This window comes from Carassius gibelio, chromosome B6 (genome assembly GCF_023724105.1).
Source record: "Carassius gibelio isolate Cgi1373 ecotype wild population from Czech Republic chromosome B6, carGib1.2-hapl.c, whole genome shotgun sequence".
Taxonomy (NCBI): Eukaryota; Metazoa; Chordata; class Actinopteri; order Cypriniformes; family Cyprinidae; genus Carassius; species Carassius gibelio.
Window position 1 is genome coordinate 22,494,673 of NC_068401.1, and position 26,926 is coordinate 22,521,598.

At 36.0% G+C, this 26,926-nt stretch overlaps 2 protein-coding genes across 5 annotated transcripts in view; both read left to right on the forward strand.

Moving 5' to 3' along the window:
* The window catches only part of fmnl2b (formin-like 2b), a 29,775-nt gene extending 15,071 nt beyond the window's left edge, over positions 1–14,704 (forward strand). The window contains exons 10-28 of one of the 4 annotated variants that reach the window (XM_052558978.1): positions 2,190–2,264; positions 2,376–2,486; positions 2,585–2,734; positions 2,901–3,002; positions 3,521–3,875; positions 5,405–5,602; positions 5,780–5,800; positions 5,977–6,101; positions 6,698–6,900; positions 7,318–7,552; positions 7,664–7,732; positions 7,818–7,898; positions 8,027–8,156; positions 9,014–9,177; positions 9,272–9,373; positions 9,452–9,553; positions 11,472–11,595; positions 11,847–11,962; positions 12,799–14,704. In XM_052558978.1, the coding sequence (XP_052414938.1) occupies positions 2,190–2,264; positions 2,376–2,486; positions 2,585–2,734; positions 2,901–3,002; positions 3,521–3,875; positions 5,405–5,602; positions 5,780–5,800; positions 5,977–6,101; positions 6,698–6,900; positions 7,318–7,552; positions 7,664–7,732; positions 7,818–7,898; positions 8,027–8,156; positions 9,014–9,177; positions 9,272–9,373; positions 9,452–9,553; positions 11,472–11,595; positions 11,847–11,938 (2,439 nt within the window). In that variant the 3' untranslated portion in view covers positions 11,939–11,962; positions 12,799–14,704. The remainder of the gene's footprint in view (positions 1–2,189; positions 2,265–2,375; positions 2,487–2,584; positions 2,735–2,900; positions 3,003–3,520; positions 3,876–5,404; positions 5,603–5,779; positions 5,801–5,976; positions 6,102–6,697; positions 6,901–7,317; positions 7,553–7,663; positions 7,733–7,817; positions 7,899–8,026; positions 8,157–9,013; positions 9,178–9,271; positions 9,374–9,451; positions 9,554–11,471; positions 11,596–11,846; positions 11,963–12,798) is intronic. The other 3 variants (XM_052558980.1, XM_052558977.1, XM_052558979.1) reach the window with 3 other exon arrangements.
* Positions 14,705–16,231: 1,527 nt separating this feature from the next.
* Positions 16,232–26,368, forward strand: arl6ip6 (ADP-ribosylation factor-like 6 interacting protein 6). The gene is made up of 4 exons (XM_052558997.1): positions 16,232–16,726; positions 16,850–16,903; positions 16,975–17,107; positions 24,804–26,368. Exons 1-4 carry the CDS (start codon positions 16,444–16,446, stop codon positions 24,895–24,897), a joined length of 564 nt encoding a protein of 187 aa, XP_052414957.1. The 5' UTR covers positions 16,232–16,443; the 3' UTR covers positions 24,898–26,368.
* Positions 26,369–26,926: the final 558 nt, after the last annotated feature.

Below are 26,926 nucleotides of genomic sequence, written 5' to 3' on the forward strand. Positions count from 1 at the left end.
CCAGATAACTTAAATTATTTAGGGAGGTATTAAAGAAATAATTTTGTATTGTTTTTTGTATTTTACTCTAAAGATATTTTTGAGTAGGAAATCCTTTCTGCAAGATTTGGAAAAAAAATAACATTCAATTCAGTATGACTATAAAATGATCATGATTTTATTAAGATTATTATGAGGCTGTGATAATATCAGAAAAATATTAAACAATAATAAATACTGTTAAACTAATTCATGTAATTTTATTGAAAAATTCTACTAATATTTGTCATATTTTTTTTCTTTTCTTAAATGGTAAATTGTCAAGCTTTTATTTTGCTGCTGACAAAAAAATCTATTTATATGTGCACACGGAAAATTAATTGCACATGAGTAAATTGCACTAAGCCATGATATCAATTTTATTTCAATATGTCATGAAGCCTTACTCTGTGAATACATATTTTTTTTATTCTATACTTCAAAATAATTGAAATCATGTCATCAGGATCCTATTTTTATAAATAGTAATAATAATATTCCATGATATAATTCTTCACATCTCAAAACTATATACAGAATATTTCATCAAATTAAAATGATACAATTGTATAGTTCCTCTTTAAGCAAACAAAACAGAAAATATTTTTTATTTATTGTGTTCAACAATTTATTTGGATGACATGCTTAGTGAAATATGTGTATACAGTATAGAGGTCAACCGAGAGTGTATTTTACCGATAAACCGAAAGCTAAGTTGGACCACACTGGCCGATACAGATTAATGAACCGATAGTTTTAAAATGGATACTAAACGAAAATTAAAACAATGCTTACTATATTTAAAAAGGCCATAGCATTAAAATTACATAAATATGTTACTGATATTGTATGTGTACTCTCATATTTTATATACTTTTATTATCTAATCAAAAAATAGAAATAAATAAAAAATAAATAAATAAAATGTGTGTGTGTGTGTGTGTGTGTGTGTGTGTGTGTGTGTGTGTGTGTGTGTGTGTCACACATTGGACAAAAGAGCAGCGCTGTCTATGAGAAGTCACACACCAGACGCGTCACGTTCAATTCAAGCAGCAGTCTAAATCTATTTATTTAATCACCAAACAGGCATTAGTTTGCTTCAAGAATTAACAATGTGGCATAAATTATTTTGAAGTTTTGTGCAATGTTGAAATGATTTCGTCGACGCACATTTTTTTATGACGATAATGCAACGATGACTAGCTAAAAATGCCTCTAATGTGACTTAAACATGACGAGACGTTTTCGAGTTTTTGTTGACGAGACGAGACGGAACGAAAATGATTATAAGTCTGACGTTCACAATGCATATCATTTCTGCCTGTTTTGGAGAAGCACCCGGCTGCAGCCTGCAGATCGAGGTGGTGCTGCACCTGGGGCGGGGATGCACGTACTTTTAAATGCGCACTTTAGCAGAGCAAAGGGAAAGAGAAAGTGTGATCTGTATTACAGCTCTCTATATGAAGCATACAGACTGTATTAGAGCCACAGAAAGGGCACGATACATAATTTATAGCCTAGGCTGAAGTCATTATGTACATTACCAATGATTTGGGACCAATAAAATGTAATTTAATGGAAAACTATGGGAATGGTGCTCTGTGCAGAGCACAGTTTCATATGTCAAAACAAACAACCTGTGCATGCTGTTAGTAATTTCCACCTCTAGAGGCCGCTCTCGTACTGTATAATGGCAACGGACCCTTCTCAGTCACTCCAGCAAAGGACGCAACCCGGAAAACTACTGGCATGGATTTTTGCCGATAACAGATAGTTCCGCCAATCAACTATTGGTGCCGATTAATCGGCAAACTGGTGAATCGGTAAACTTCTAATACAATACCTACACTGGACAGAGGTAGATTGATGTAGCAGTAGTTACAAATAGACTCACAAACTTCTCAGGAAATACAATAAGTAAAATCTGCAAAACATCAATAATATGAATGATAGTGTTTCGCTCATGGGTAATATTTCAGTTGTTGGGCTTCAGTAATCTTTACATTTCCTGATAATAACAGAGGAAATTACTATTTTATAATTGTAAACTTAAAAAGACCATAGATCATTAATGAATCATATGCAACTTAAAACAAAAAGCTACATTGAAGTGCCAAAAAGCACAGTGTTGTTTTCTGTGGGTTATTAAAACATCATTTATTGTTTCTCAGGTCTGTTCAGAATCCCAAAGATTTGAGAAATTGATGGAACACTTCAAAAATGAAGACAACAATATTGATTTCATGGTGGGTCTATATTATGGAGTCCTTCCCCTTTCCTCCAGAGTGCCTTTTAAAACTGACATGCTTTCAGCACTACTGATGTCATATCTCATCATTACTCCTTTCGTGACTCAGGTGGCGTGCATGCAGTTCATCAATATTGTGGTGCACTCAGTAGAGGACATGAACTTCAGAGTTCATCTCCAGTATGACTTCACTAAGCTCGCTTTGGATGACTATCTGGAGGTATGAAAAGTGTTCTAAATGCCTAAACTATCTTCTCTTTACTCTCACTCAGAAACTCACTATTGTTTACCATCTCTGGGGTGTATTTTTGTGCACAGAGGCTGAAGCACACTGAAAGTGATAAACTCAAAGTGCAAATCCAGGCTTACTTAGATAACCTGTTTGACGTGGGGACGCTTCTAGAGGACGCAGAGACCAAAAACGCTGCCTTGGAACGTGTGGAGGAACTGGAAGAGAATCTCTCCCATGTGAGAAAAAAAATCAGACACCACTCTGTTTTCTTTGTCTTTTCTAGAACTGATTGCCTGTAGTTTCCTTTTAATTTTCAGGATAATGTATATTTACATAAAAAATGTATATGAATTATGCAGCATCTTTCCCCTTTCTCATTCTTTCAATTCCTCATGTTGGCAGATGAATGACAAACTCTTAGAAACAGAGAATGAGGCCATGTCTAAAATCGTGGAACTTGAGAAGCAGTTGATGCAGAAGAACAAAGAGTTGGATGCCGTTCGGGTCAGTATGACACCACCTGACCTAGAACCCAGATCTATATTTTGGAATCTTATCAATGGTTTATAACAACCTTTTAACATACTGTAACATCACATTTTACTTTTACAGATTTAAATAATATTAAAAAAGTTATTTCAATTTTGTCATTATTTAAGATGATTGTAGACAGGAAGTGAAGTTGAATAGAGAGAGGGGAGGGGTATCGGGAAAAATCCTAGAGATGGGATTCAAACTCGGGACAGAAAAGATTCTAATCTGTATACGTGATGAACAGTTATGATTATCTTTGGTATCTCCTTTGAAGGTGTCTTTAGTAAAACAGCACTGTATTTAACAAAAGACATACAAAAGACACAAACCAGAAGCAATTCACCCTATTTTAGACACTATTTTAAATGCTTCATTGATTGACAAACTGTTTTTTTTAAATAACTTTTAGAAATAATGTAGCCATGATAACTTTATTCAGTAACATGGGATAATTGAATGCATTTCTTGTTAAACTTATAATAACCCAGGCTGTGTACCGGGACACCAGCTCACAAGTTCACACACTTCGCCGGATAGTTCGTGAGAAGGATGAGACCATTCAGAGGCAGTCCACTCTGGAGAAGAAGATCCATGAGCTTGAGCGCCGAGGCAGTCTCCAGATCCAGGTGAGGGGCGAGGGAGATGGGGAAGGAGACGTGTCTCCGCTGCCGTCACCTCCTCAGCCCATGGCTCTTTCCCCTTGCCCTGATGCCATGGCTCTGGCTGGAGCCTGTGCTGGAGCATCGTACAGCTCTGGCAGCACATCCCAGACTGGCACTCTTCGAGCAATGGTCACACCACCTCCTCCTCCCCCTCCACCACCTCCAGTGGCAAGTTCCTCTGGTAAGTAATGCTTTCAACAAATCTGATGGTTCATTACACATTTAATGAGGTTATAATGAAATGATTACTCTCTACATCTAAAGATGATTAATGTTATGGGTTTTACCCAGTGTGACTGCCATAATTTTAATCAATTGGGGTGGTGTAGCCTCGTGGTCTTGGGTTCAAACAGTGCCACTACTTAAATTTACATGGCCTGAGAACTAAATGTTTATAGGTGGTCCCCCTTCCCACAGGCCAAATGAGAATTCTGTACTACAGAGGATCTTAATTGGCCCACTTTATCACAAGACCTGAAACAACATTCCCCCAAAAATGTCCCTGTTGCAAACTCTACAAGGGTTGATCCGTGAACAACAGTATGATGATTATCCATTTTAACTTCAGGTTTCTCCAAGGGGATTGTTTCTATATTGTATGTAAAAAAAAAATTGATGGTTAACTAAATACATGATATACAGTTTGAATATATCAATACTTCTAAATATATGCACTAATGTAAGTTTAAGTAAGTTTAAATATTTATTATTATTATCTTAGGGTTGTAACGGTACTTCGGTATGACGGTCTATCACGTTTTGAATATGCATGGTTATCATACTGTAAACATTTGCATATCTACGGTTAAAAAAAAATGAATGAAAAAAATTTCACCTGCGTATATGCAACTAATTTCTGCTTCACTCTGAATTCAGTTGGCTGCTTACATGTACAGCGGAGAAAATGGCAGAGATGGAGATTATATCTAATTTCCATCCCCGCTGGAAAAAAAAAAGTTAAAATCTGCAGTATGGGAATTCTTGGTATATAAAAAAGGAACGAGGGGTTGTCCTTGATGATGGATCCAATTTGCAAAAAATGTAGACGCAAAGTGGCTGCACTAATCATGGTGTTTCAACCGGTTCTGTTTTTTATGGTGTTTATAGGTACAATTATTTGAAGAGCCGCTAGATATACTAACCTGAACTGATCAAGTAGAATAATGGTAACATCCAAACTATTGCACTGTCAAGGTCCAGAAAAGTATGAAAAGCATCATCAGAATAGTACATCTGCCATTAGTGGTTCAACCGTAACGTTATGAAGGGACTAAAATACGTTTTGCACATATTCTTCAAAATGGCGCTACAGCGATGCGGAGAGACACAATTGTTGAATAAAGTGATGATTTTTGTTTTCTTCGCTTACAAACAGTATTCTCGTCACTTCATAATGTTACGGTTGAACCACTGATGGCAGATGGACTATTCTGACGATGTCTTTCATACTTTTCTGGACCTTGACAGTGTATTTTACTCGGCAGTCTGAGACAGTCACAAACCTCCCAGTTTTCATCCAGTATAATAATTTGTATTCCGAAGACGAGCTAAGTTTTACAGGTTTGGAACAACATGGGGGTAAGTAATTAATGACAAATGGTTCATTTTTTGGTGGAGTATCCTTTTAAGTGGATACAGATGTGCTCGATCTTGCTGTCTCCAATGAACTATTTAATTGTTAGAGGTTCACATATTCTGTCTCTCCTGTAGTTCCCAACGGGCCATCGGCAGCTCTCGCTCCTCCACCACTGCTGCCGCCTCCCCCACCACCTCCTCCTCCTCCCCCACCTCCACCTCCTGGGCACTCTATTGAGATCTCTGCTCCTTTACCCCCACCTCCTCCTCCTTGTGCTCCTCCTCTCCCAGGAAGCGGCACGCCAACTGTCATATTCAATTCTGGCTTGACAGGTATTTATGTGTATGTGATTATTTCAGTGTGCTTATTTTTCTTTTTTGTCTGTTTTAAATCATATTCTTTTTCCTTTCAATCATTTTCCAAGCTCTTGTGGATCTTAGCGCTTAGAAGCATTTTCTGCTTTCTCTCTAAACATTTGTTTATACTCTCTTTTTTTCCTGCTCTCAAAGATGGACCAATCAAGCTCTTCTGTAGGTTTCCTGATATTTGTCATGGCCACCATTTAATTGTGTTCATCTAGTCATATTATGTGTTTTGTGTCTTTGCTTAACACGTTATCATGTATTCTTGTGATTTGAATTCTTTTTATAATAATCTCATTGAGTAGTTGTTTTGGTAGTCACAGGAAACTTCTCTTTCTTGACAGCCGTGAAAATTAAAAAGCCAATCAAAACCAAGTTCCGCATGCCAGTGTTCAATTGGGTGGCTCTGAAACCAAATCAGATCAATGGCACCGTCTTCAATGAAATCGATGATGAGAGGATCTTAGAGGTATTTGTCTGCAGCACTTCACGTGGTGTAAATGTGTGATCTCTATCAACTCTGCATGTATTACACCGCCAAGCTGGTCTATTTGATTATCATGTTTCTGTTTTGAGTTGCTGATGGATATAAGGAAGATGCCAGATGGTGTTTATTGCTCAGTTTAGTTTCAGCTCATTTTTTAAAGTACATTCTGTAACTGCTGCTACTAAAATCGTGAGAAACGACACATACAGAAAGTCAAACCTCTGGCCCTTGGTGGTTCATTATACTTCAATAATCTGACTATGAATCCAGAGGGGAATAAAATGTGATGTTAACTGAATACCAGAACGAGCCATGTTTTTGGATGTGAAGGGTTAAGGAAAGTCATTTTGAAGGCAGAGCAAGAACATTTTGATAAAACAATATGAAGAAAATGCATTTGAAATAACCAGTGACCAGGAAGTCCTACTGTGCCCGAATCATTGGTGCCATTAGTGTTGTCTGTATTCCATTTTTAACTTTTAATGAGGTTTTCATTTGTGGTGACTGTTAATGTTTTCGAACATCAAGTTCTAGGAGTGCTGTGGATAACAACTTTAATTGAATGCTTTTTTTGGCAGGATTTAAATGTGGATGAGTTTGAAGAAATGTTCAAGACCAAAGCCCAGGGCCCTGCCGTCGACATGACGATGCAAAAGCAGAAGGCTCCTCAGAAGGGTCCCAATAAAGTGTCACTACTGGAGGCCAACAGGGCTAAAAATCTTGCCATCACTCTCCGCAAGGCAGGGAAGAGCCCAGAGGAGATCTGCAAAGCTATCCAGACGTAAGTTCTTTTGCCTTTAATATCAAGATAAAGATTAACCATAATGTCTGAGATGATGTTTACAAAACTATGGGATTGGTCTTTTTCATCTGCTTGTTATAACATCAGTCAGTTCTTGTTTTTTGTTTTGTTTTGATTTGTTTTGTTTTGTTTTTTGTTTTGTTTTTGTTTTTTGGTTTGGTTTGGTTTTTGTTTTAATTAGTTTTGTTTTCATTTGGTTTGTTTCAAGTTTGGTTTTTGGTTTGGTTTGTTTTTTGTTTTAATTAGTTTTGTTTTCATTTGGTTTGTTTCATGTTTGGTTTTTGGTTTTGTTGATTTTGTGTTGTTCTATAAATGTTTTTGTTTATTTATTTATTTTTTGAGTTTTTTTTTTTTTTTTTTAATAGCACTCTGATCATTTTCTCTCACCTCCCTCAGGTTCGATCTACGTACAGTGCCTGTGGATTTCGTGGAGTGTTTGATGCGGTTCATGCCAACTGAAAGTGAGGTGAAGATGCTCCGCCAGTATGAGCGGGAGCGAAGGCCGATGGACGGGCTCACTGATGAGGACCGGTTCATGATGCTCTTCAGTAAGATTGAAAGGCTGCCACAGCGGATGACCATCATGGCCTTCATGGGCAACTTTAGCGATAGCCTGCAGATGCTCACACCGGTAAGGTGGAAAGAGAGGAAGAGGAATTATATTAACTTATTAATATTAATATCAACAAAGATCAGTCTGAAATGCATTTATACATTTGTATGTTGCTGTTTTTTTCTACAGCAACTGCATGCTATCATAGCAGCATCTGTATCCATAAAATCATCACAGAAATTAAAGAAAATCCTTGAGGTAAGCCAAAATAACTAAAGTCACACAGTTTCTTGCCATTTTAGAGCCTTACTTGTGATTAATTACGTGATATCTCTCATTTCAGATAATTTTGGCACTTGGGAACTACATGAACAGTAGTAAGAGAGGAGCTGTTTATGGCTTCAAACTTCAGAGCTTGGATTTGGTAACTTATTACACATCATATCTCTTTAAAAGTTAAAAACCATGCACTTTTTTGACATTTTTAATTTATTCCGACATTATTAACATTATTAAGTTGTATTATAAAACTATAATATTTCCTACCTTTAGCTGTTGGAGACCAAGTCCACAGACAGGAAGCAGACACTTTTGCACTACATAGCCAATGTGGTGAAGGAGAAATATCCTGTTGTATGCGTTTTTTACAATGAGCTGCATTACATTGAGAAAGCTGCTGCAGGTAAGTCTCCATCAACTCTGAAGATATATTTAAAATGTACTAATTAGAAATGTTAGTTATATTTTTTAGTTGAAGCTAAAATATAAGTATTAAATAAAAAAAATACTTAAATTAAAAATAGAAATGCTGCCTTGGCAAACATTAATAGAAATATAAAATAAAATAAAAAAATTATAAAAGTGACAACCACAAAAAAGATACTTAACACTGATACTTAAAGCTGCAGTAGGTAACTTTTGTAAAAATATATTTTTTACATATTTATTAAACCTGAGACAGACAATCTGTGAAAAAAATCAAGCTCCTCTGGCTCCTCCCAGTGGTCCTATTGCCATTTACAGAAATACATCGCTCCCGTTAAGAAACAACCAATCAGAGCTGCGGTCCATTTTCCAAACCGTGTTTTTAGCTTGTCCTGAATCACTAGGGTGCACCTACAATAAGTGTTTATATTCGGACTATTTTAGATTGCTTTGGGGGTACCGTGGCGGAGTAACCCAGTAACTTCCTGATTCTTCATAGACATAAACAGAGAGAAGTAGCTCTGGCTACGATGTTCTTCCGCAAGACACAAGCAGTTCTGTTTATTAACCGCTAGAGCGTCAAAAGTTACCGACTGCAGCTTTAAATTAAAAATACAGTATAATTCAAAGTTAATAAATTTTATAATGCATAAATAATACTAAAACTGCACTTGCTAAATACATTTTAAAATGTTCTTAGGTCTCACATTAACAGAAAGAAATACAAAAAATGTTTTCCTATAATATGCATTTTTTTTAACTTTAATATGCTATTAGGTTGATTCTACAGTAAGTTTGTTACTAACTGTGGATCTCATTACTCCCATGTTGCAGTCTCACTGGAGAATGTTCTCCTGGATGTGAAGGAGCTACAGAGAGGTATGGATCTGACCAGAAGAGAGTACAGCATGCATGGCCACAACTCCCTGCTCAAAGACTTCATCCATCACAACGAGGCCAAACTGAAGAAACTCCTGGATGATGCTAGGATTGCACAGGTAGAAAGAAAGAAGGCTATAGGGTATTGTGGTTAATGTGGTTTGAATCTCACAGAGGATAATCCATGTTAATGTGGGTTGCATATAATTACAGGATGCCTTTGACGAAGCTGTCAAATTCTTTGGGGAGAGCCCCAAGACCATGCCACCCTCTATGTTCTTCCCTGTGTTTGTTCGCTTCATCAAGTCCTATAGGGTGAGTCTGTAAGCTGTCAGTGCATCAATTTCCTCCTTGTTCACAGAAGGCCCAAAACTAATTTGTTATCGTTTTTAGCAAGCGGATGAAGAGAACGAGCAGAAGAAGAGGCAAGAGCAGCTGATGATGGAGAAACTTCTGGAACAGGAGGCCATGATGGAGGAGCACGAGAATCAACAGGTATGATGAGATGAGAGCTGTAGTAGAGCACACTAGGGCTGGATTGAAAAGATCAGTTTCTTGATTTGTATCAGTTTTCATTTTGAGGAACCAATAATGATTCTTAAATCCCAAAAATTGATCTTTTTCTCTATGCTGTTTTCAGTTGGTGAGTAAACAAGACTTTACCACACATTATTTTATAGCATGTCTTCCACCCAACAAACTATTGATTGAAACAGTGTCAGATTTCACATTCTGTCAATTTTATTATATAATTTGAACAATAAATACCATTTTGGCACTCTTTAATGTGATGTTAGATCACTGTAACTGCCTTAGGTCAAGCAAAGTGCCATGCACATGCACATGAAGTTTTTACTACTAGTTACAAGACAAAATAAACATAAATGAACATGAGAAGTTTGAAATATACTGTACAACATACTAAAATATATTATGTATATTGTAATCATACGATCAAGTGTTCCAACTTGAAAGTTGTCAGTAAAACAGCTTGTAAATGTAACATTACATTTACTTCAGGAAAACCATTCAATGATCATAGCTTGATAGTTAACTAAAAAAATTAACTTGAGAGAGCATTTTGCTAAATATATATATATTATATTATATAATCGTTACATTTTTACTTAACTTGTTCTTAAATATTTAATGTACATTACCGTTCAAATGTTTGGGATCAGTAAGATTTTATATTTTTTACAAATGTTTCTTGTGCTTGTCAAATCATATTATTCCAATTTAAAATAACAGTTTCTATTTTAATATACTTTAAAATATAATTTATTCCTGTGATGCAAAGCTGAATTTTCTCCAGTCTTCAGTGTCACATGATCCTTCAGAAATTATTATAATATGCTGCTTTATTATCAGTGTTAGAAACAGCTTTGCAACCTCTGATACCTTTTCAGGATTCTTTTATGAATCTAAAATAAATAAAAAAAAACGCATTTATTCAAAATGGAAGTCTTGTGTTACAATATACTCTACTGTTAAAAATTTTGGAGTCAGACATTTTTTCTTTATTTATTTTTTTGAAAGTAATGAATACTTTTATTCAGCAAGGATGTGTTAAATGGATAAAAAGTGATAGTAGAGAATCATGTTGTTAGAAAAGATTTTAATTTTAATTAAATATTGTTCTTTTTAACTAATTATTAATAAAAGAATCCAGAAAAAAACATCAGTTTACAAAAAAAATCAGTATATTAAAATGATTTTTGATATGACAAAGAAGACTGGAGTAATAATGCTGAAGATTCGGTTTTGATCACCAAAATTAATAATATTTTAAAATATATTAATACAGAAAACCAATATAAAAAAATTTAATAATATAGTCAGAATATAAACACTTATTATAGGTGCACCCTAGTGATTCAGGACAAGCTAAAAACACGGTTTGGAAAATGGATTCATGGTGTACTCGCTTATTATATACATTTTTCTACATTTTAGAACAAAGTTAAGGACCGCAGCTCTGATTGGTTGATTTCTTACCGGGAGCAAATGACTTTCTGAAAATGGCAATAGGTCCACTGGGAGGAGCCAGAGGAGCTTGATTTTTTCACAGATTATATGTCTCATATTCTACTGTCAGGACATAATGACAGGTTTAACAAATATGTAAAAAATATATTTTTACACAAGTTACCTACTGCAGCTTTAATTGAGTATTTTGTCATTAAACTGACATGTACTGTAGCTGAATCAATATCGAATGCGACTGAGATCCGAATTGAATCAAATCGCAAGCTTGTGAATTGAAATCAAATCGAATCATGCAATTTGCATCAATACCCTGCTCTAGAGTGCACTACAATGTATATTTAAGAAATATTAAGTTTGAAGATTACGGCAGAACTGTGTGCGCTAACTGTATGTTCTATCATTTATTAATTTGCACAAACTCCAGTCCCCATCTCACAAGGGCAAGCGGCAGCAGCAGGGGCTGATTGCTGAGTTAAGGAAGAGACAAGGCAAAGATAGCCGCCACGTCTATGAAGGCAAAGATGGAGCCATTGAGGACATCATTACAGGTAAGAACGTTCTCAGATGCAAGCCCAAAGAGATTCATTTGACTGTACGAATGTCAGATGAATCCGTTTTCCTTAGTGTGTATTGGTTTGTTCTTTTGATAGTAACAGTAGACGTACAGTAGTAGTAGAAGCAATGCTGTTTAGCCGTACTGGAGTTTAGAGGCTTGAAGTTTCTGTCTGACCCTGTGCTTTTTCCAGAGCTTCTAGCTTTTGGTGTTTCTGTGTTGTGATTGGCTATTATTTTGCTGCAGTGCTGAAGACCGTCCCCTTTACCGCACGGTCAGCCAAACGTGGCTCGCGGTTCTTCTGTGACCCCGCCCTCTCCGAGGACTTCCATTACTAAACTAAATTCTGTCCCCTCAGAAAGGTGCCTTTAAGTCCCTCTCTTCTTTACTCATCTCCCAGTCATTCCCTCTATCCTTCTATCTATATGTTCCTTCATTTGTTTACCATTCACCTGGGTAAAGACATCACAGGATGGAAACCTGAAAATGCATGCCTGCCTACAAGAATTCCTCTGTTTTGCATTTTGTTTCCTGCACTATTCAAATCTTCAGAAGGATCTGGATTGTAGGGATGCACTGATATTACAGTTCTGTCTAATATGATAAGCTGTTGTTGAAAACAGATAAATATTCTATTCTGTTTTATCTGAATAACTTAAAACATCAAAAAACATGAGATTAGAAATGCTCTAATTAAATGTAGGCATCTCAGCATTATAATTAGTACAATATAATTAAGTACAATATGAAGAATTAATATTGCCTATTTTTCAATTGCTTAAATCTAAACAGTGTTTATTAAATTATTGCTGTTTTGTAGAGACTAACTTCACTGCTCTGTCAATCCAAAAACAGGGAAAATAAATAGTTCGATCAGATCGATCGATCGAGGAGAAATGAGTATGCCTAATTATATATTCAGTATCAGCCTTTATATCAAACCTATACTAATAATTGGTATACTATAGACCGATAAATGGCCAATTTTAAACTATTGCATTCACTTTGCCAATTCTGAAACACCCGAAGACAAATATAGTACCAGAATATTGTGCATCTCTACTAAACTGATCTAAAACTAACCATACATCCACACACCATCCTGTTTTGTAACCATCTTTGGCCCGGTCTCATTCATATCCGCAGGGCCAGACTATAGTTGTGTTCACTTTGTAATGGTTTACATGTTTGTCTTCAGACCTGCGCAGTCAACCCTTCCGACGGGCCGATGCCCTGAGGAGGAGCGGGAGAAAGAATTTGGAGGTCCAGCACCTTCAGCTACACAACATGGAGATCACCACCTGCTAACCAAGCTTGATCAACTTCTAAGGACAGAAGGTGGGGCAGTGACACTACTGAAAGAAAAGAACAAAACAAAGCACACTTAAAACAACGGAAGGATGGATAAATGTGACTTTAAACAATTCTGTTTACATGGGATCTGGCATCTCAATTTAATGGACTGTTTTAAAGAAAGCAAGATGATGAAAACAAGAAGTGTAGAGTGTTGTAGGTGGACCATATTTTAGTTGTTTTTTGTTTTTTTTTTAAAGAAGACAATGGGGGCAGTATGTAATTTCCATTCCTAAAATACATATTTTAGTTATATTGATTTTAAACCGCTAAAAGGCTTCCTACCAGTGGTCATCCTTCACAAAACGTAACCTCTACCACCTTTTAATCATAGGTAGAAAGCAAAATGTTTTGAAACAATTGAACAATATGAGCATTTCAGTCAAATGTAATTCATGCAATATTTCTGTTCAACTGTTCAAAATCCAACCCACCGCAACAGTTTAAAATCAGCCCAATTCCGTGCCAAAAATATGGATTTGGCAACCCTGCATCCAACACAAGCTAAATACAAGGTGATTTAAATACTCTGCATATTGATATGCAGCTCCTTGATGTGTGAAAATTATATTCTATATTATAATGTTTGTGGGAGCAGGCTTTAATAATAGGTTGTAATAGTCTGAAATGGGGAGCGGGATTAAGAAAACAGTCCCGTGCACATTTTAAAACAAAAATGCACACAATGACTGGCAACTGTAGAAAGCAAAAGCCAAATCCCAGACATTTTTGGCAATTTAGAAACACATTTTTTAGGTCCAAAAAAAGGACATGTCCAAGGAAAAGAGGACATATGGTCACCCTAGTGTTGAAAGCAATATGTTGGCCTATAGAGTAAAATGTGGATTCTACAAACAGGCATTAGGAAGAAGACTGGTTTTATGTTTAACTCTATTCAGTTTTGTGACATTGTGTATTAATGCACAAGACAGAGCAGAAATGCCAAAGGAAGTCCTTGGATAGGCCCACTTTTTATTTTCATTGTCATTTTCCCTCTGGTTCTAAAACTCCAAACTGAGCAGCTTTTTCTGAGGGAAAGATTTGCAAGATGCACTTTTAATTTTTTTATTATTATTTTAACTCTGATCATCTCTAAACTGATCTTTTGATTAAAAAACATGGATGAGATTCGATCTTAAGCTGGACTTGATACTGTAATGCTACTGAGGATTGCTCTCCTTTAGCAGACGAAAAAATAACATGAAATGTTGAGAAAATGTTTACTACCAAGCATTCACAACCAGTGTGACATTTTATGTACAATACATCTCATTTTAATCACAGACTTGCTCTCCTTCTGGTTTTAACTCCTGTGACATTAGTGAGCTGTGGAAAAGAGTTTGCTGTTTTTTTTAAATGAAGACATGTCATTGGACAAAAAATAAAGTCTTTTTTTTAAATGTACAGATATTTTGCTACAAAATTGAGCCTCTTATTTTTTACATTGTTAATCCATTGTGGTGCTGTACATATTGTTGAAACAAACGAACTTGTCCTGCAAGATCACTGGAATGTTATTAACTTTTATGTTGTTTAGTATGACAGTATTATTTAATCTGATGGTGAAGACAGTGAATCAACTTATTGCTCTCTCGTCACTATTGTTGCATATGGTAAATGTCTGTGGTTGCACGTAACACTTGAGAGCTCAAACAGACACTAGTGGCACATATAACTTTTTTCTACTTTGATCTCTTTGACTGGAATCAGTGGTTGTGTGCAAATAAAGCAATGACACCAGCACAATTAAATACAGTGATTATTTTGTGTGGTCGATCCAAGAATTGATTTTTGTTTTACTGAAAATCTGGACTGGCAGTGAGGACATTCAATGATAAACGTGATGCTGGAGCTACTTGAAAATAAAAGTTTTTACACCTAGGTGTGGGCACATAATGCTGCCACAAGGTGGTAGCAACCCCTTGTGTTCAAGGATCTTGGCTATCTCTTTTTGGCCCCAGCTTCATGGAATTTTTACTAATAAACATGGAAATATTACAAAGACTAATTGATTTAAATTAATTCTAATTCTTGTATTAAAACAATTTAAACTATTATTTTTTAAAGTTCCTATTTCTATTGATGTGATCTGCAATGCTAAAAATTAAAATGCATAAAATGACTAAAATTTTGCTATATGTTGTAAAATAAGGGTGAAGCGATCAGCATAAAATATCGGATACAATGCTTTGAAATACTTGAACGGTGAAACTTAGAACCTCATTTTTTAAAAATGTGATGAACAATGCTTTCGTTTCTGTATATAAAAATTTATGTAGCATTAAATAATGTACTAGGTGAATCTTCTGATTTTCAACCATTTCAGTTCAGCAGTTCCACCAGGTCACAGTGGGATACCTATATCCTGTCTGCTGGCTAATGGACATCACACAGGGTTGGGGACCAGCTCATGATGCAGAACTAAAGAGGAGAAAGATAAAAGCTGACAACTCCTCACGCTATGTAGACCGAACTGCCACTGCCAGGAACTTGAGGAGTGCTGAAGAAGTGTTCCATGAAAGAACTATGAAAAACAGAAATGAAATGATACAATAGATGAGTGCTTACAGACAGTGAAAATTACTAAAAAAAAAAAAAAGTTTTTAAAACGTACTCAAGTAATTAATTAACTAACATAAGTGGTTATCCAAATGAACAGACTATAACTATTGTAACATGATATAACTGAAAACTGATTAAATGACATTTAACTTGACATAGTAATAGGTGTTTTTCACAGTTTCTTCTGTAACTTCTGTAAGAAAAAAAAAAGATTAAACTCAAGCAAAACACATGAACTAAAAAAAGTATGTATTAATGTAATATTTAATTCATAATTTAATTGCCACAATATATCTTACATCAGTGACAAATTCAAATCAGTCAGTGGTCAGTCTGCATCAAATTATTTTTTTCATATAAATATAACTGGAGCACTGAAGCCTAAAAGCAATAAGAATAGACTTGACATCCAGTACATGAAACTAAATATCACATTAAAGCAGGCTGATCATTAATAACACCTACCAATCTGAAATAAAACAGTTCTCTGTGCTAAAGATTTACAATGTGTAACAAGTATTTTTGTTTATTGACGGTTATCACATCCAATCGTATGGTCGTATTGCATTGGTAGTCGATAACGATTGGACAACACGAGAATGTAGGCGGTGCTTCAGAAATACGGAAGTGCAAACCGCGACGTTTTGAAACTGCTCAACGTTTCACAATTTTCAAATTACTACACATTGTGTTCAGCGAAATCCTGGTTAATTTAACCTGGTATTTCTGGTTAAACTGTATAAAACGTATTTAACATGGGTTATACAAATCGAGTAAAATGAATCATTTGATAAGTGAGTAACTAGCGTGCTAACTAACTAGCAGTTGTTGTAGCAGTTGTCTAGGAAACGGAAACGCGCAAACAAAAACGCAGGAAATGAGTCACTAGCCAGCAATTTCAACTTTAGAAACTCTCATCTTTACGACCATGCTGCGGTTTTCCAGAGATAAGGACGGCCAGTCTTTAGACGTTTATTCTGATGATGAAGATAATACTGCATTAGCAGGAAGAAGAAACATGTCGGATGAAACAAATGCAGCTTCACGTGATAGCGAGCTCCGCAGCTCAACGCCTGGGCGACTGCCCTCGCGCAAGCGGTCCTGGAGAGACACTCACCTGTGGCCCGCTCGAATAGTCTCTGTGCTATGTAGTGTGGTCATCGTCTCATTTATCGCTGTGATAATCTCGTTTTTGTACATCGTATTAAAAGGTAAAACAAAATTCATATCCATTTCTCGGAAGCCTTCTCCTGAACTTCAAGCATGTGCAGTGCCTAATAATATATGCGTTATGCAAATATGCTACATTTAATGAATAATTCTTTGATCTATAGATCTAAGAGCAGAGAGGATAACCACTGAAGATGGATCAGAAGTGAGACTCCTGGGTAGGTCCATATTAGACCTAGTGTATTGTAACAGTGGCTGAATGTTGTAAAACAGGACTTCTTTCTTGCAGGTTTTTGGAGTATCTTGGTGTTGTCTTCTGTGGCTGGAGTTCTCTGTTGCAGCTTCTCCTGGACCCTAACATACTTTGACTCCCTTGAGCCAGGAATGTTTCCCCCAACTCCTCTTTCCTCTGCCAGACTCAAGTGAGCATGTTTTATCTCTTTGCACAATTAAGCATCAAATATTATTCAAGCACATCCATGTAGCACACTGTCAATTTTTTTTGTTTGCAATATAGAGTTCTGATAATAATTTTGCATACTCTTTGCAGAATATGCAAGATGTTTATAATTTTAGCAAAGTAAGGGGAAATAAAATGTATGTAAACATGTAATTGCATGTTTATTTTTTTCTGTAGTACTGTCCTGAATAAGCTATTTGACAGAGTATATGTGAGCCCCACAAAACTAGTCAAAAGGTTAAATTTTTCGAAATTGAGATTTATTCATCATATAAAATATTTATACAGCATAAACTGAAAGCTGAATAAATAAGCTTTCCATTGATATATGGTTTGCTAGGAAAGGAACATTTTTGTCTGAGATACAACTATTTGAAAATCTGGAAGCTGAGGGTGCAAAAAAATCTAAATATTGAGAAAATCACCTTTGAAGTTGTCCAAATGAATTCTTTGCAATGCATATTACTATTCATAAATTAAGTTTGAATATATTTACAATAGGAAATTTACAAAATATCGTAATGGAGCATGATCTTTAGTTACTATCCTAATGATTTTGGCATAAAATAAAAATCTATAATTTTGACCCATACAATGTATTTTTGGCTATTGCTACAAATATGCCCCAACACTTAAGACTGGTTTTGTGGTCCAGAGTCACATATTAAGATTCAAGTGTCTGTAACATTTACTAATGTTCAAGATGGCAACACAATACATTACGATCCGTGTGGTATAAACTTAATATCTTATGTAGATTCTGAAGTTACTAAATGGAAAAAAAATACTTTAAATAAAATGTTCAAACCATTGTCTATTTAAGTTTAAATCCCACAGCTCTTTATTCTTGAGAATCAGTAAAACCTTTTACCTTTTGTAATCGTGTCCTTCAATATTCCTCAGTGGGAAAGGATAAATCTCAAAATCCTTGGTAAGACCTGGAGGATTTTTTTTAAAGAGCAGCTGACCGTTTAATTCCTCAGGATAAACAAGGCCATGAACATCTATCACAGAACATAAAAACGTTTTTTCATCATCGATGTAATCACACAATATTGGGGTGTGTAAACTTTTGAACTGGTTCATTTTTCTAAATCTTGGTGCCAAACAACCTTCAGTTTTAAGAAACGCATAATTTTCATTTTCCTATTCAAATTGATCTTCTGTAAAGGCTCCATGTTTTTAACTGATCAAAAGCAATCAAAGAATTAAGGAAAAATAATAATTACTGTAAGTCCACCCTAAAGAAATCAGAAGAAACTTCTCAGAAATGACAAAGTTGACATCCATCTGCAGTAAGCAGAAAAACTCAATTTCGAAGTAGAAGCCATCGATCACCCAATCACTTCACTCCAGATTTGTCCATTATCATGCTAGAGAGTTAATTTACTGCTGCGGCACCTGCGACAGTCATCTCACTGATCCTGTGAGCACTATTCAATTATTTCAGTCCTTGATGTCTGATTGTCTCTACAAGTAGCTGTTTTTTTCCCCATTGCCAGTTGTGCTTAGTAGTGTAATAGCCTGAGAGAGTACAAGAGTTATAGAAACATGTTATCAAGGCTGTTCCTCTGGTCTGAGGTTATTCACCCATTTTTTCTATTTTGTTTTTAGCTGTCAGTGCCTTAGAAGCTTGTCAGCTGGTCAAATAGAAAATTGTTCTTTTCTCTTTGTGCTGGTTTGACTCGGCCGGGCCAAGAGCACAGACCGAGGAGAACAGAAAAGCAATTTTCCTGTAATTGCTTTTCATCACCAGACCTGAATACTTGCACCAAGCGGAACATTCAAAAACTGTCCCAGAATTGGTCCTCAGGGATTTTGTGTGGCTCCAAGCTCCATCAAATATGCCTAAATGTCTTTTACCCAAACTGCTTATGCACTTGGAGAAGTGAAAAGCAAGGAAAATTTGCCTAAACTTTTTTAGTATTGCTTTTCCTGAAGTAATTGACTTTCATTTAGCTGGCTTTTTTTTTTTTTTTTTACTTCTTCTTCTTTTTTGGAGGTGTGGGTTGAGTTCACTCAAAAAATGAAACATCCAAAAAAAAATTTTTTGCTTACGTAATATATGTCCTTAGTTTTACCCTTCATTTGCATGTTAAAATGTCACATTAATAATAAGTGAATGCACAACATTTCTAAACTTATCATAGTTTATTGAGCCCTGACTTGAACCATCTCTCGAATCTTAATTTTGTGCTGTATTACACTGTATTAAATTAAAAAAATTTCAATCATTTACATAAAAGTTTTAGAGCATATATCAAGCAGAATTTTTCAAGTTTTTTGGAACATAAATGTAAACTTAAATATACATTTTAAATAAATACAATTTTATAAATGCAAATCAATTAAACTGAAAAATAAAAAAAATAAAATGTATAAAAAATAAATAATAGTAGTGCTGCAAACACACTAGCAACCAGCAACATTCATGTTTGGTATAAATGACACAGAACAAATAAAGTGCATTCTAATTTCAAACTTACATCGCAGTCTGTTCATTATTAAAATAAAGTACAGTCAACCAAACATATAAAAGGTCAGTTAAAAATAGACCGTAGTATACCAGTCCACTCTGCTGTTATGCCACGGACGTTTTTTTCTCATGTGAAAAGCATGATCTTTCCATGATTTCCCATCTAGTTTTTTCCCATCATGATTTTCCATCTAGTTTACATAAAATATATATATATATATATATATATATATATATATATATATATATATATATATATATATATATATATATATATATATATATATATAATATGAAAAACCTCCAAATAGATCTAGCCAGACCCACGCTCGCTCGTCCTCGTATGCAAGCACTCATGCACTGCCACAATCTAATACACAGTAAATGCAGGATTTTTTTTAAAACCAATAGGCATAGCGGAACTTAAAAATTCAAAATCGAAGATTTTGCAGAAGAGGATCAAACTAAAAAAGTACTGGTCATAATACTTGCATAAAATGTTTGATGTGAAAAAAGTTGTTCACTGACTGCTCAGCACAGCCACAAACCCCACAGTTACGTTTGAGATAATATTAATTTTAATACTATAGTGTCATTTGAAAACATTGCAATTGCGTTTTATAATACAACAAAGAGCACAACAAAACCATTTAAAGAGGCGCATTCAGCGGTCTCCTTGACGGGCGCTCTCTTCATTTTATCAAATGATCATAATCGCATCTATTCATTTTATTCAGACTAAAACCCCTTTAATTCAGGTGAGAAAGCTTTTTTTCCAATACCGCTGCAGATGCATTTTGCAGCATTAAGGTTATTAATTGATCGTTAATTCAAACAACGATCGATCATGGAAATTAATTGAATATTGATATCCCTAAAATGTTAATGAGTTGGATGGAAACCTGGCTATTGTCTGTATCAAACCATGCTTCCGAACAAATGTCATTCACTGTTCTGGGCAGCTCCAGGACAGCTGTCTCTCCAAGCACACTGCTGTCTGTGAGGGGGGCTGAGTTACGTAGCCCTAAATCACGCTGCAGTGTTTGTTAGAGCTGCTAACTTCTCTACCCCGTTTATAGAGTGAAATTCTCTGACTACCTTAATCTCCCATGACTGTTGTTGAATCTTCCAAACGTTTTGGCTTGGGGTCCTTCACATGCGGCAGCAGCACTTTCCACCACACCAATAACACGGGCCCGCTGCCGACGTGCCTGACTTTAAATCGGGGCTACTAAACAAGGATATCGGCTGGTGCCGATGTATTAAAATGACAAATATCGGCCCGATATATCGGTCAACCTCAAGTATAAACATTAAGCAATGCACTTACACAGAGAACAACAAATATGGCAAATATGCTTGTCTGACACAAGAACCAGTGAGGTTTGTTGTCGTGTGTTACGCAAACTTGTTTGAGCCTCCACAAGAACCAGTGAGGTTTCTTCTTGCATGTTAAGCAAGTACAGTTTAGATTCCAAAGTGCCTTTTCAGAAGACTTATAAACTGCTTGATTTATATGGATTTCTTTTACAAACTGAAGCATACAGTTTTTGATAGCATGGACTCTTAATGGAGGGACTATCCATTTGTAGAATAATTCGGATTTCTATTAATGGTAGGGGCAAACCGTTGTGACTGTGTTCCCTTTTGCTACATATGTCTGAGCAGTTAACAGGAAGTGTTAACCACCGAAAAAATGCCACAACCAACAAAGTAATGTGCACAGTGGAGCTGGTGAAACCCTAGATACAGTTTTGTCTCCATGGTTAGTAAGTAAACTAACTGACACTGAGGAAAAATAATGAACGTAGGTGCAGATAGAGCATTAGTCACACTTCCTCAGTGGTTTACCTACTGCATAAATGAGGAAGTGTTTGGAAGGTGTGATGAATTGCTGTTAGCCCATCAGACTGTGAATTCTGTTGTATTTCAAGCGCAAGGTTGGGGGTTCGATTCCCCGAGAACACATGATATGTAAAAATTGATACCCTGAATACACTGTAAGTCGCTTTGGATAAAAGCGTCTGCTAAATGCATACATTTTTTTTTTTTTTTTTTTTTTTTTCACTTTCGAGTGACCTTAGTACTTGTGACATTTATTATCTGAAGCTTTATGTACACAAGGTATAAGGCACATGTACATCGAGGGATGCCTTGACAAGCTGTTGCCATCCATTGATTTAATATACTTTGAAATTACCTCAATTTAGATTTAATAATTCAGACAAGACTTCAGAGGACAGTCGAATGATAACAACCTCCAATGAATATTGAATGGTGGGGACCTAAAACTGAACTAAAAAGGACGCAGCCTAACATATTATGGAACAAAGTTTGTAGCAAAGCTCTTTAAAGCTGTTTTTCAACTCCAGTTAACCCATGCTGGATGGCACCCCTTGAACTTCTCATTCATATTAGATGGTTTAAACAGGGAGCCCTATTTGAAGCCAGCTGAAACGTGTCTGCTTTGCTAACTTTTAGTTTGCAAATGAGTTTAAGGCTGTGCTCCAATTTATGAATCTATAAGCCAGCTTCTGATTGGCTGTTTGAGAGGAACATTATTGATTGTGTCTGGAGGCTTGGCGATAAAACCCAGGGTCACTCCATCGCCCAGCAAGTTGGTTATCTAATCACACAGCAGTGCTTTGACGATGTCTGTACTAAACCCAACTTGCACAGCTGGCTCAGAACGCAAACAGGCTATTGACCAGCTAGCAGCCGGATGGGGTGGTATTGACTGACCCCCACAGAACTGTGACTGGGTCTACTTGTTCGTTCACGCTTGCATAGCTCCAGTTCACCAGCACAAAACAGCAGTGGCCGACAAACACTCTGTTCTTTTGCCATTCTCTATGTCAGATTTCACTGTTTGTCGCTGCGCTGATATAACAATTAGCCTCTTGCATTATCCTCAGATGACTCTGATGCTAATAGAAGCTTTCCTCTTTTGTTTTCAGATACACACACACGTATAATGGACCCGTCACTTTGTTTCTATAGAAACCCAACCTTTCAGTCTTTGGGTGCATATGGTGGTCACAGTCAGTTGTTTGTGGTTCTGTCTCCAGCAGATAAGTTTTTCATTATCTGCCTCCGTTGTAGCTGAGGATCAGGGAGTTCACGACACAACAGTTGATTTGCTGAATTAACTGGCTAATAGAAATTAGTTTAGTCTCTATTGGTGCTTTGGGTTTTTAGTTGTGTCGTTCCCTGATTAGATCTCACATCGGTGAATTATCTGAATGGATGGCCTTAATTATTATCATCTCACAAACAGTTTTTTCCCCATTGATTTTTAGAAAAAGCTTGGCTCCCTAATGTTTCATGTCAAGGCTGCTCTAAATTGTGTCAAAAGTCTGTTTCGTCTTTGGGATAGATGAACCTTTCCTGTCTTTAACTGACAGATGCTGATAGAGCCCTATCTGAGCATGTGATATGTCTGGTTGAGACTTATCATTGAATATGAGCATTAATGTGTCATCGTCAAGTCCAGCTGATGTAATTCAGAAATCTGCTTGTTAATTTTGGTGCCATGCAGCGTGCGCCACAGTTTCCGAGTCCAAACACTGTATCAGATCATAAAAACAAACAAAGGGTGCTAATATACACAGTGAAGAATTTTTTTAAAAAATAATAATGAAATATTTTGGGTGTGATTATAGTATTATTATATTTTTATGCCAACAAAAAATTTCAGTACAGAACCCCCCCCCCCCCCCCCCCCCAAAAAAAAAAGTAAAACATAAATTAAAAAATGTAAGAAGAGGTGTATTCTATTCATTTTAGAAGCGGTGTATTCTACTTGCTCATTCGAAATGTCTAAGCATGCATTATTTGAATTTTGAATGCATTCTTAAGTAGATGAACAATTTGTCACATTGGTGCAGATTTCTGTTCCTGAACCTGCTTCTCTGAAAGCATGTTCGAATTAGCCATTAAAGAGTACTCAGGGGAGTGGATAACATGGGACATCTGGATGCCTCATAATGGGATTTTTATGGGCCTCTGCACTCACTAGAGTAGGGTAATGGCCAGCTGATATGATCATTGCCCTTGTCTATGTTCCATACGGTCCCCAGTTTTGTTTGTTCCGTGTGCTTTTAAACTTCCTGCATTAGAGTTAGACACTTCTAAAGAGTAACAGACTGATTGAGTAAAAAAAGGGTATTGCACCATGTAGCCGTAATCAGATAATTTAGAATATTATAACAGCTGTTATGATTACAAGTGAATTGATTGCAGAGCCTCATACAGTACTTCCATTGCATCAGAGGTTTTTGTTTACAGCGTGGATTTTGCAGCAGCTGAGCATTGTAACAATTTATAGCTGTCAGTTTTGCACAAGAATTCAAGAGGTGTTTTTAAACTGATTACTTTAGAATCAAACCGAAAAGCATTATGGTGGATTCACAATAAAGCATTAACAATCCCATTATATGATCATCAAGGCACAGACACAGTGTAAATTTTGATCATCACCGAACAAATCGCTTTGTTAATTATATTTAAGATTTTGTGGTACTCCAGACCTAAGTAGTAGGCCTAAACAAAAAAAAAAAGATGAAATACACTAGATGAGTTTTCCTCAGTTTGCAGACTAAAGGAGTCAACTCTAGCTGCCAAACGTCAAAGCCAGTCTCCAGAGTCTTGGCACTTGACAGATTGCCACAAAACTATTTGTGAGGTGTATGATGGGCTTCAGATTGTGATTAATCCAGCCAGAGGATATCAGGCATGTCTGAGATTTCGAGACGATGTTATACTGTTTTCATAAATGCTTCTCCCAGCAACAATTTTTGCATGAGTTTGTTGTTTTCAGAATGACTTTAAAGACTGGTAGTATATGATTTGTCAGTCGTTTAGTATATGATTTTCTCAGGAACTATTTACAAAATCAGCAGGTGTATGCTTTCTAGTCTGAAAAAAAAAAAATCTAATCTGAAATTAGCTATTTTTCAAGCTTTTTTAGCAACAAGCAGTTTAGCAACACATTTCTCAACTTTTGAGAAAGTCGTTTAGACCACAAACTGTAAAGAATGTGTCATGCATTTGTCCAAAATAAGTATTTTCATGTTAATTGTATTTGGAATACAAAATCAAGCACAATCTTCAACCATTATGATTTTTGTTATAGTCAACAGTGAGCTAATGCATTGGATGTGGTTGTGTTTTGGTTTTGCAGAAGAATGACTGGACACTCTTTCCACATGGGCTACAGTATGGCTATACTCAACGGCATAGTGGCTGCACTCACTATTGTATGGTATCTCACCTGATGCACATCGACTCACCAATGGATCCTCTGCTGAGAATAAGTGTCATCATTTGTGGGTGAACTGTTGCTTTAATGGCAGATGGAGCTGTCAAATAATGTTACTAAAATAACTACAGATAAAAACTTTTTTTAAAAGCACAAAAACAAACACAAAGAATGGAATACTAGTTGAAAAATTAAATTCATACACTGAATAACAAGAAGTAAAACAATAAAGTACAGTGTTTTATTTTTTTAAGGGATTTCTCCTATTTTTATATATGCTAATTTGACAAATTCAATACACAACGAAGAAAGTTTTTTTCGTAATGGACTACATTTAAAAAATAATAATAATACAATTAGTGAAGTAAGGCTCTCTTTGTTACTCGGTTATTTTATCTTATAAAAGGCTTTCATTACATAATGCTGTACAAGCCGCTTTTTACCATTACAATAGCAGTGCATTAAATCAGCTTTTTGCCCTTTCGATGTCATTCACTGTCATTGTGACAACACATAGATGCCATTTAAATCTATTCAATAAATTGAATTTGCATTTTATGAACTACACTTAGCAAAAACGACTGTCCCTTTGCAGTCGTGCTTTATTAAAGCAGGGAGATGCTGCTCTACTGAGCGTTTTAATGGGGGAAGTCATTAATACAATCGCTGTGTTTGGGTTGATGGAGAGTGACCATGTTAAAGCTTTGTTGAGAGCCTAGGAGAAGGTCAGTGAGTAGAAGTGTGGATTTAATTTATGACTAATTATTTGATGCAGACTCTGCCACACCACGATGACTTTTTTCTTCTTCATTATAAGCAGGCCCTGTAGTGACTTATTTCAGCTAGCACTAATGCACTGCTATGTCTTGTATATATGGAGTATCAGTGCTCTGCTGCCTCATGTGTGAGCATGTTTTGTTTTTTGTATCTGTGGCAAACAGGTTCCTAGAACTTGTTTTCCTTTTCAGTACATTTCTATTCTTTTTAGTGGATGTTAATTCTGGTTTGTTGAGATTTTAATATTTCCCGAAGTAGTTTATCCACCTCAAAACCTGTTGCTTTTAGAATGTTCAGGTATTTTAAGGTAAATGGGAGGTTTTTGTGTGCTATGGTTGATGCACGCTGTCCATGCTTTTGTATTCTTCAGCCTTTACAAAACGTGTTCTAGCATGACTTGGTGACAAAGTGTCTCTCTTAATGATGTTTCAGACTGTCTGAGGTGAACCTTGTCTCACTCGCCTTGAATCGTGTAGTGCAACTGTCACAAACAATATCCTGTCCTGAAACCACCTGATTTGGAGGTTGAGTGGTTTGCTTATTTGTTTTCCTGCCATTTAAATAATCAGGGATGAAAAAACAACAACACTGGAATATTCATTGCCTACCCAGGAGGTGGGATATTGTGTCAAATAACGCTATCAGAATTAATTTTGTATGAATGTATTTATGCAAAAAGCAATAAATTTGCAATTAAAATAAAAAAGCAATCAGGTTTTGTTTTATTTTTTCGTTCTTTAATATTTCACTCTGGCATTACTTATGTGCTTGTTTTTCCTTTTTTTTTTTTTAATGGGAAAAAAAAGCTTCCACATAAAATCATAATGTGCTGCAATTCGCAGAGACATAAAAACTAATAGAAACATCTGTTTTGCAGTTTGTGAGTGAGCGCTTCTAGATCCTAGTTAAGGCCTAAGGGCACTGTGGTTCAGAATACACAGCGCAGAAGTGAGCACGAGTGGCAGTCGATATGAAAGCATTTGCTCCGATGCTTTTTTACTTGCCACCCCCAAGGCTAGTTTGCATGAAAGGGCAGCGAGACATGTAATCATTCTGCAGAATAAAAAAAGTACACCCACGGCTCACTGTGTATGACAAAATTGACTCTTAATCTGTCTGATACACGACAAAAAAAAAATTGCAAGTACACTATATAAACTTATAACAGAGCTCCAATTCACAAAGGTTTATTAAAGTTTCAGCCCTGGGCTTGAATTAATGGAATTGCAACCATGTCATCACAAACATGTACGTCATTGATGATTAAT

What these genes read in the sequence shown, in the direction of transcription:
- arl6ip6 (XM_052558997.1), top strand. Translation starts at nt 16,444, where the DNA reads ATGCTGCGGTTTTCCAGAGATAAGGACGGCCAGTCTTTAGACGTTTAT. An exon ending in TTTGTACATCGTATTAAAAG is followed by an intron (nt 16,727 to 16,849) that starts GTAAAACAAAAT and finishes TTTGATCTATAG; the next exon opens with ATCTAAGAGCAGAGAGGATA. An exon ending in ATCAGAAGTGAGACTCCTGG is followed by an intron (nt 16,904 to 16,974) that starts GTAGGTCCATAT and finishes TCTTTCTTGCAG; the next exon opens with GTTTTTGGAGTATCTTGGTG.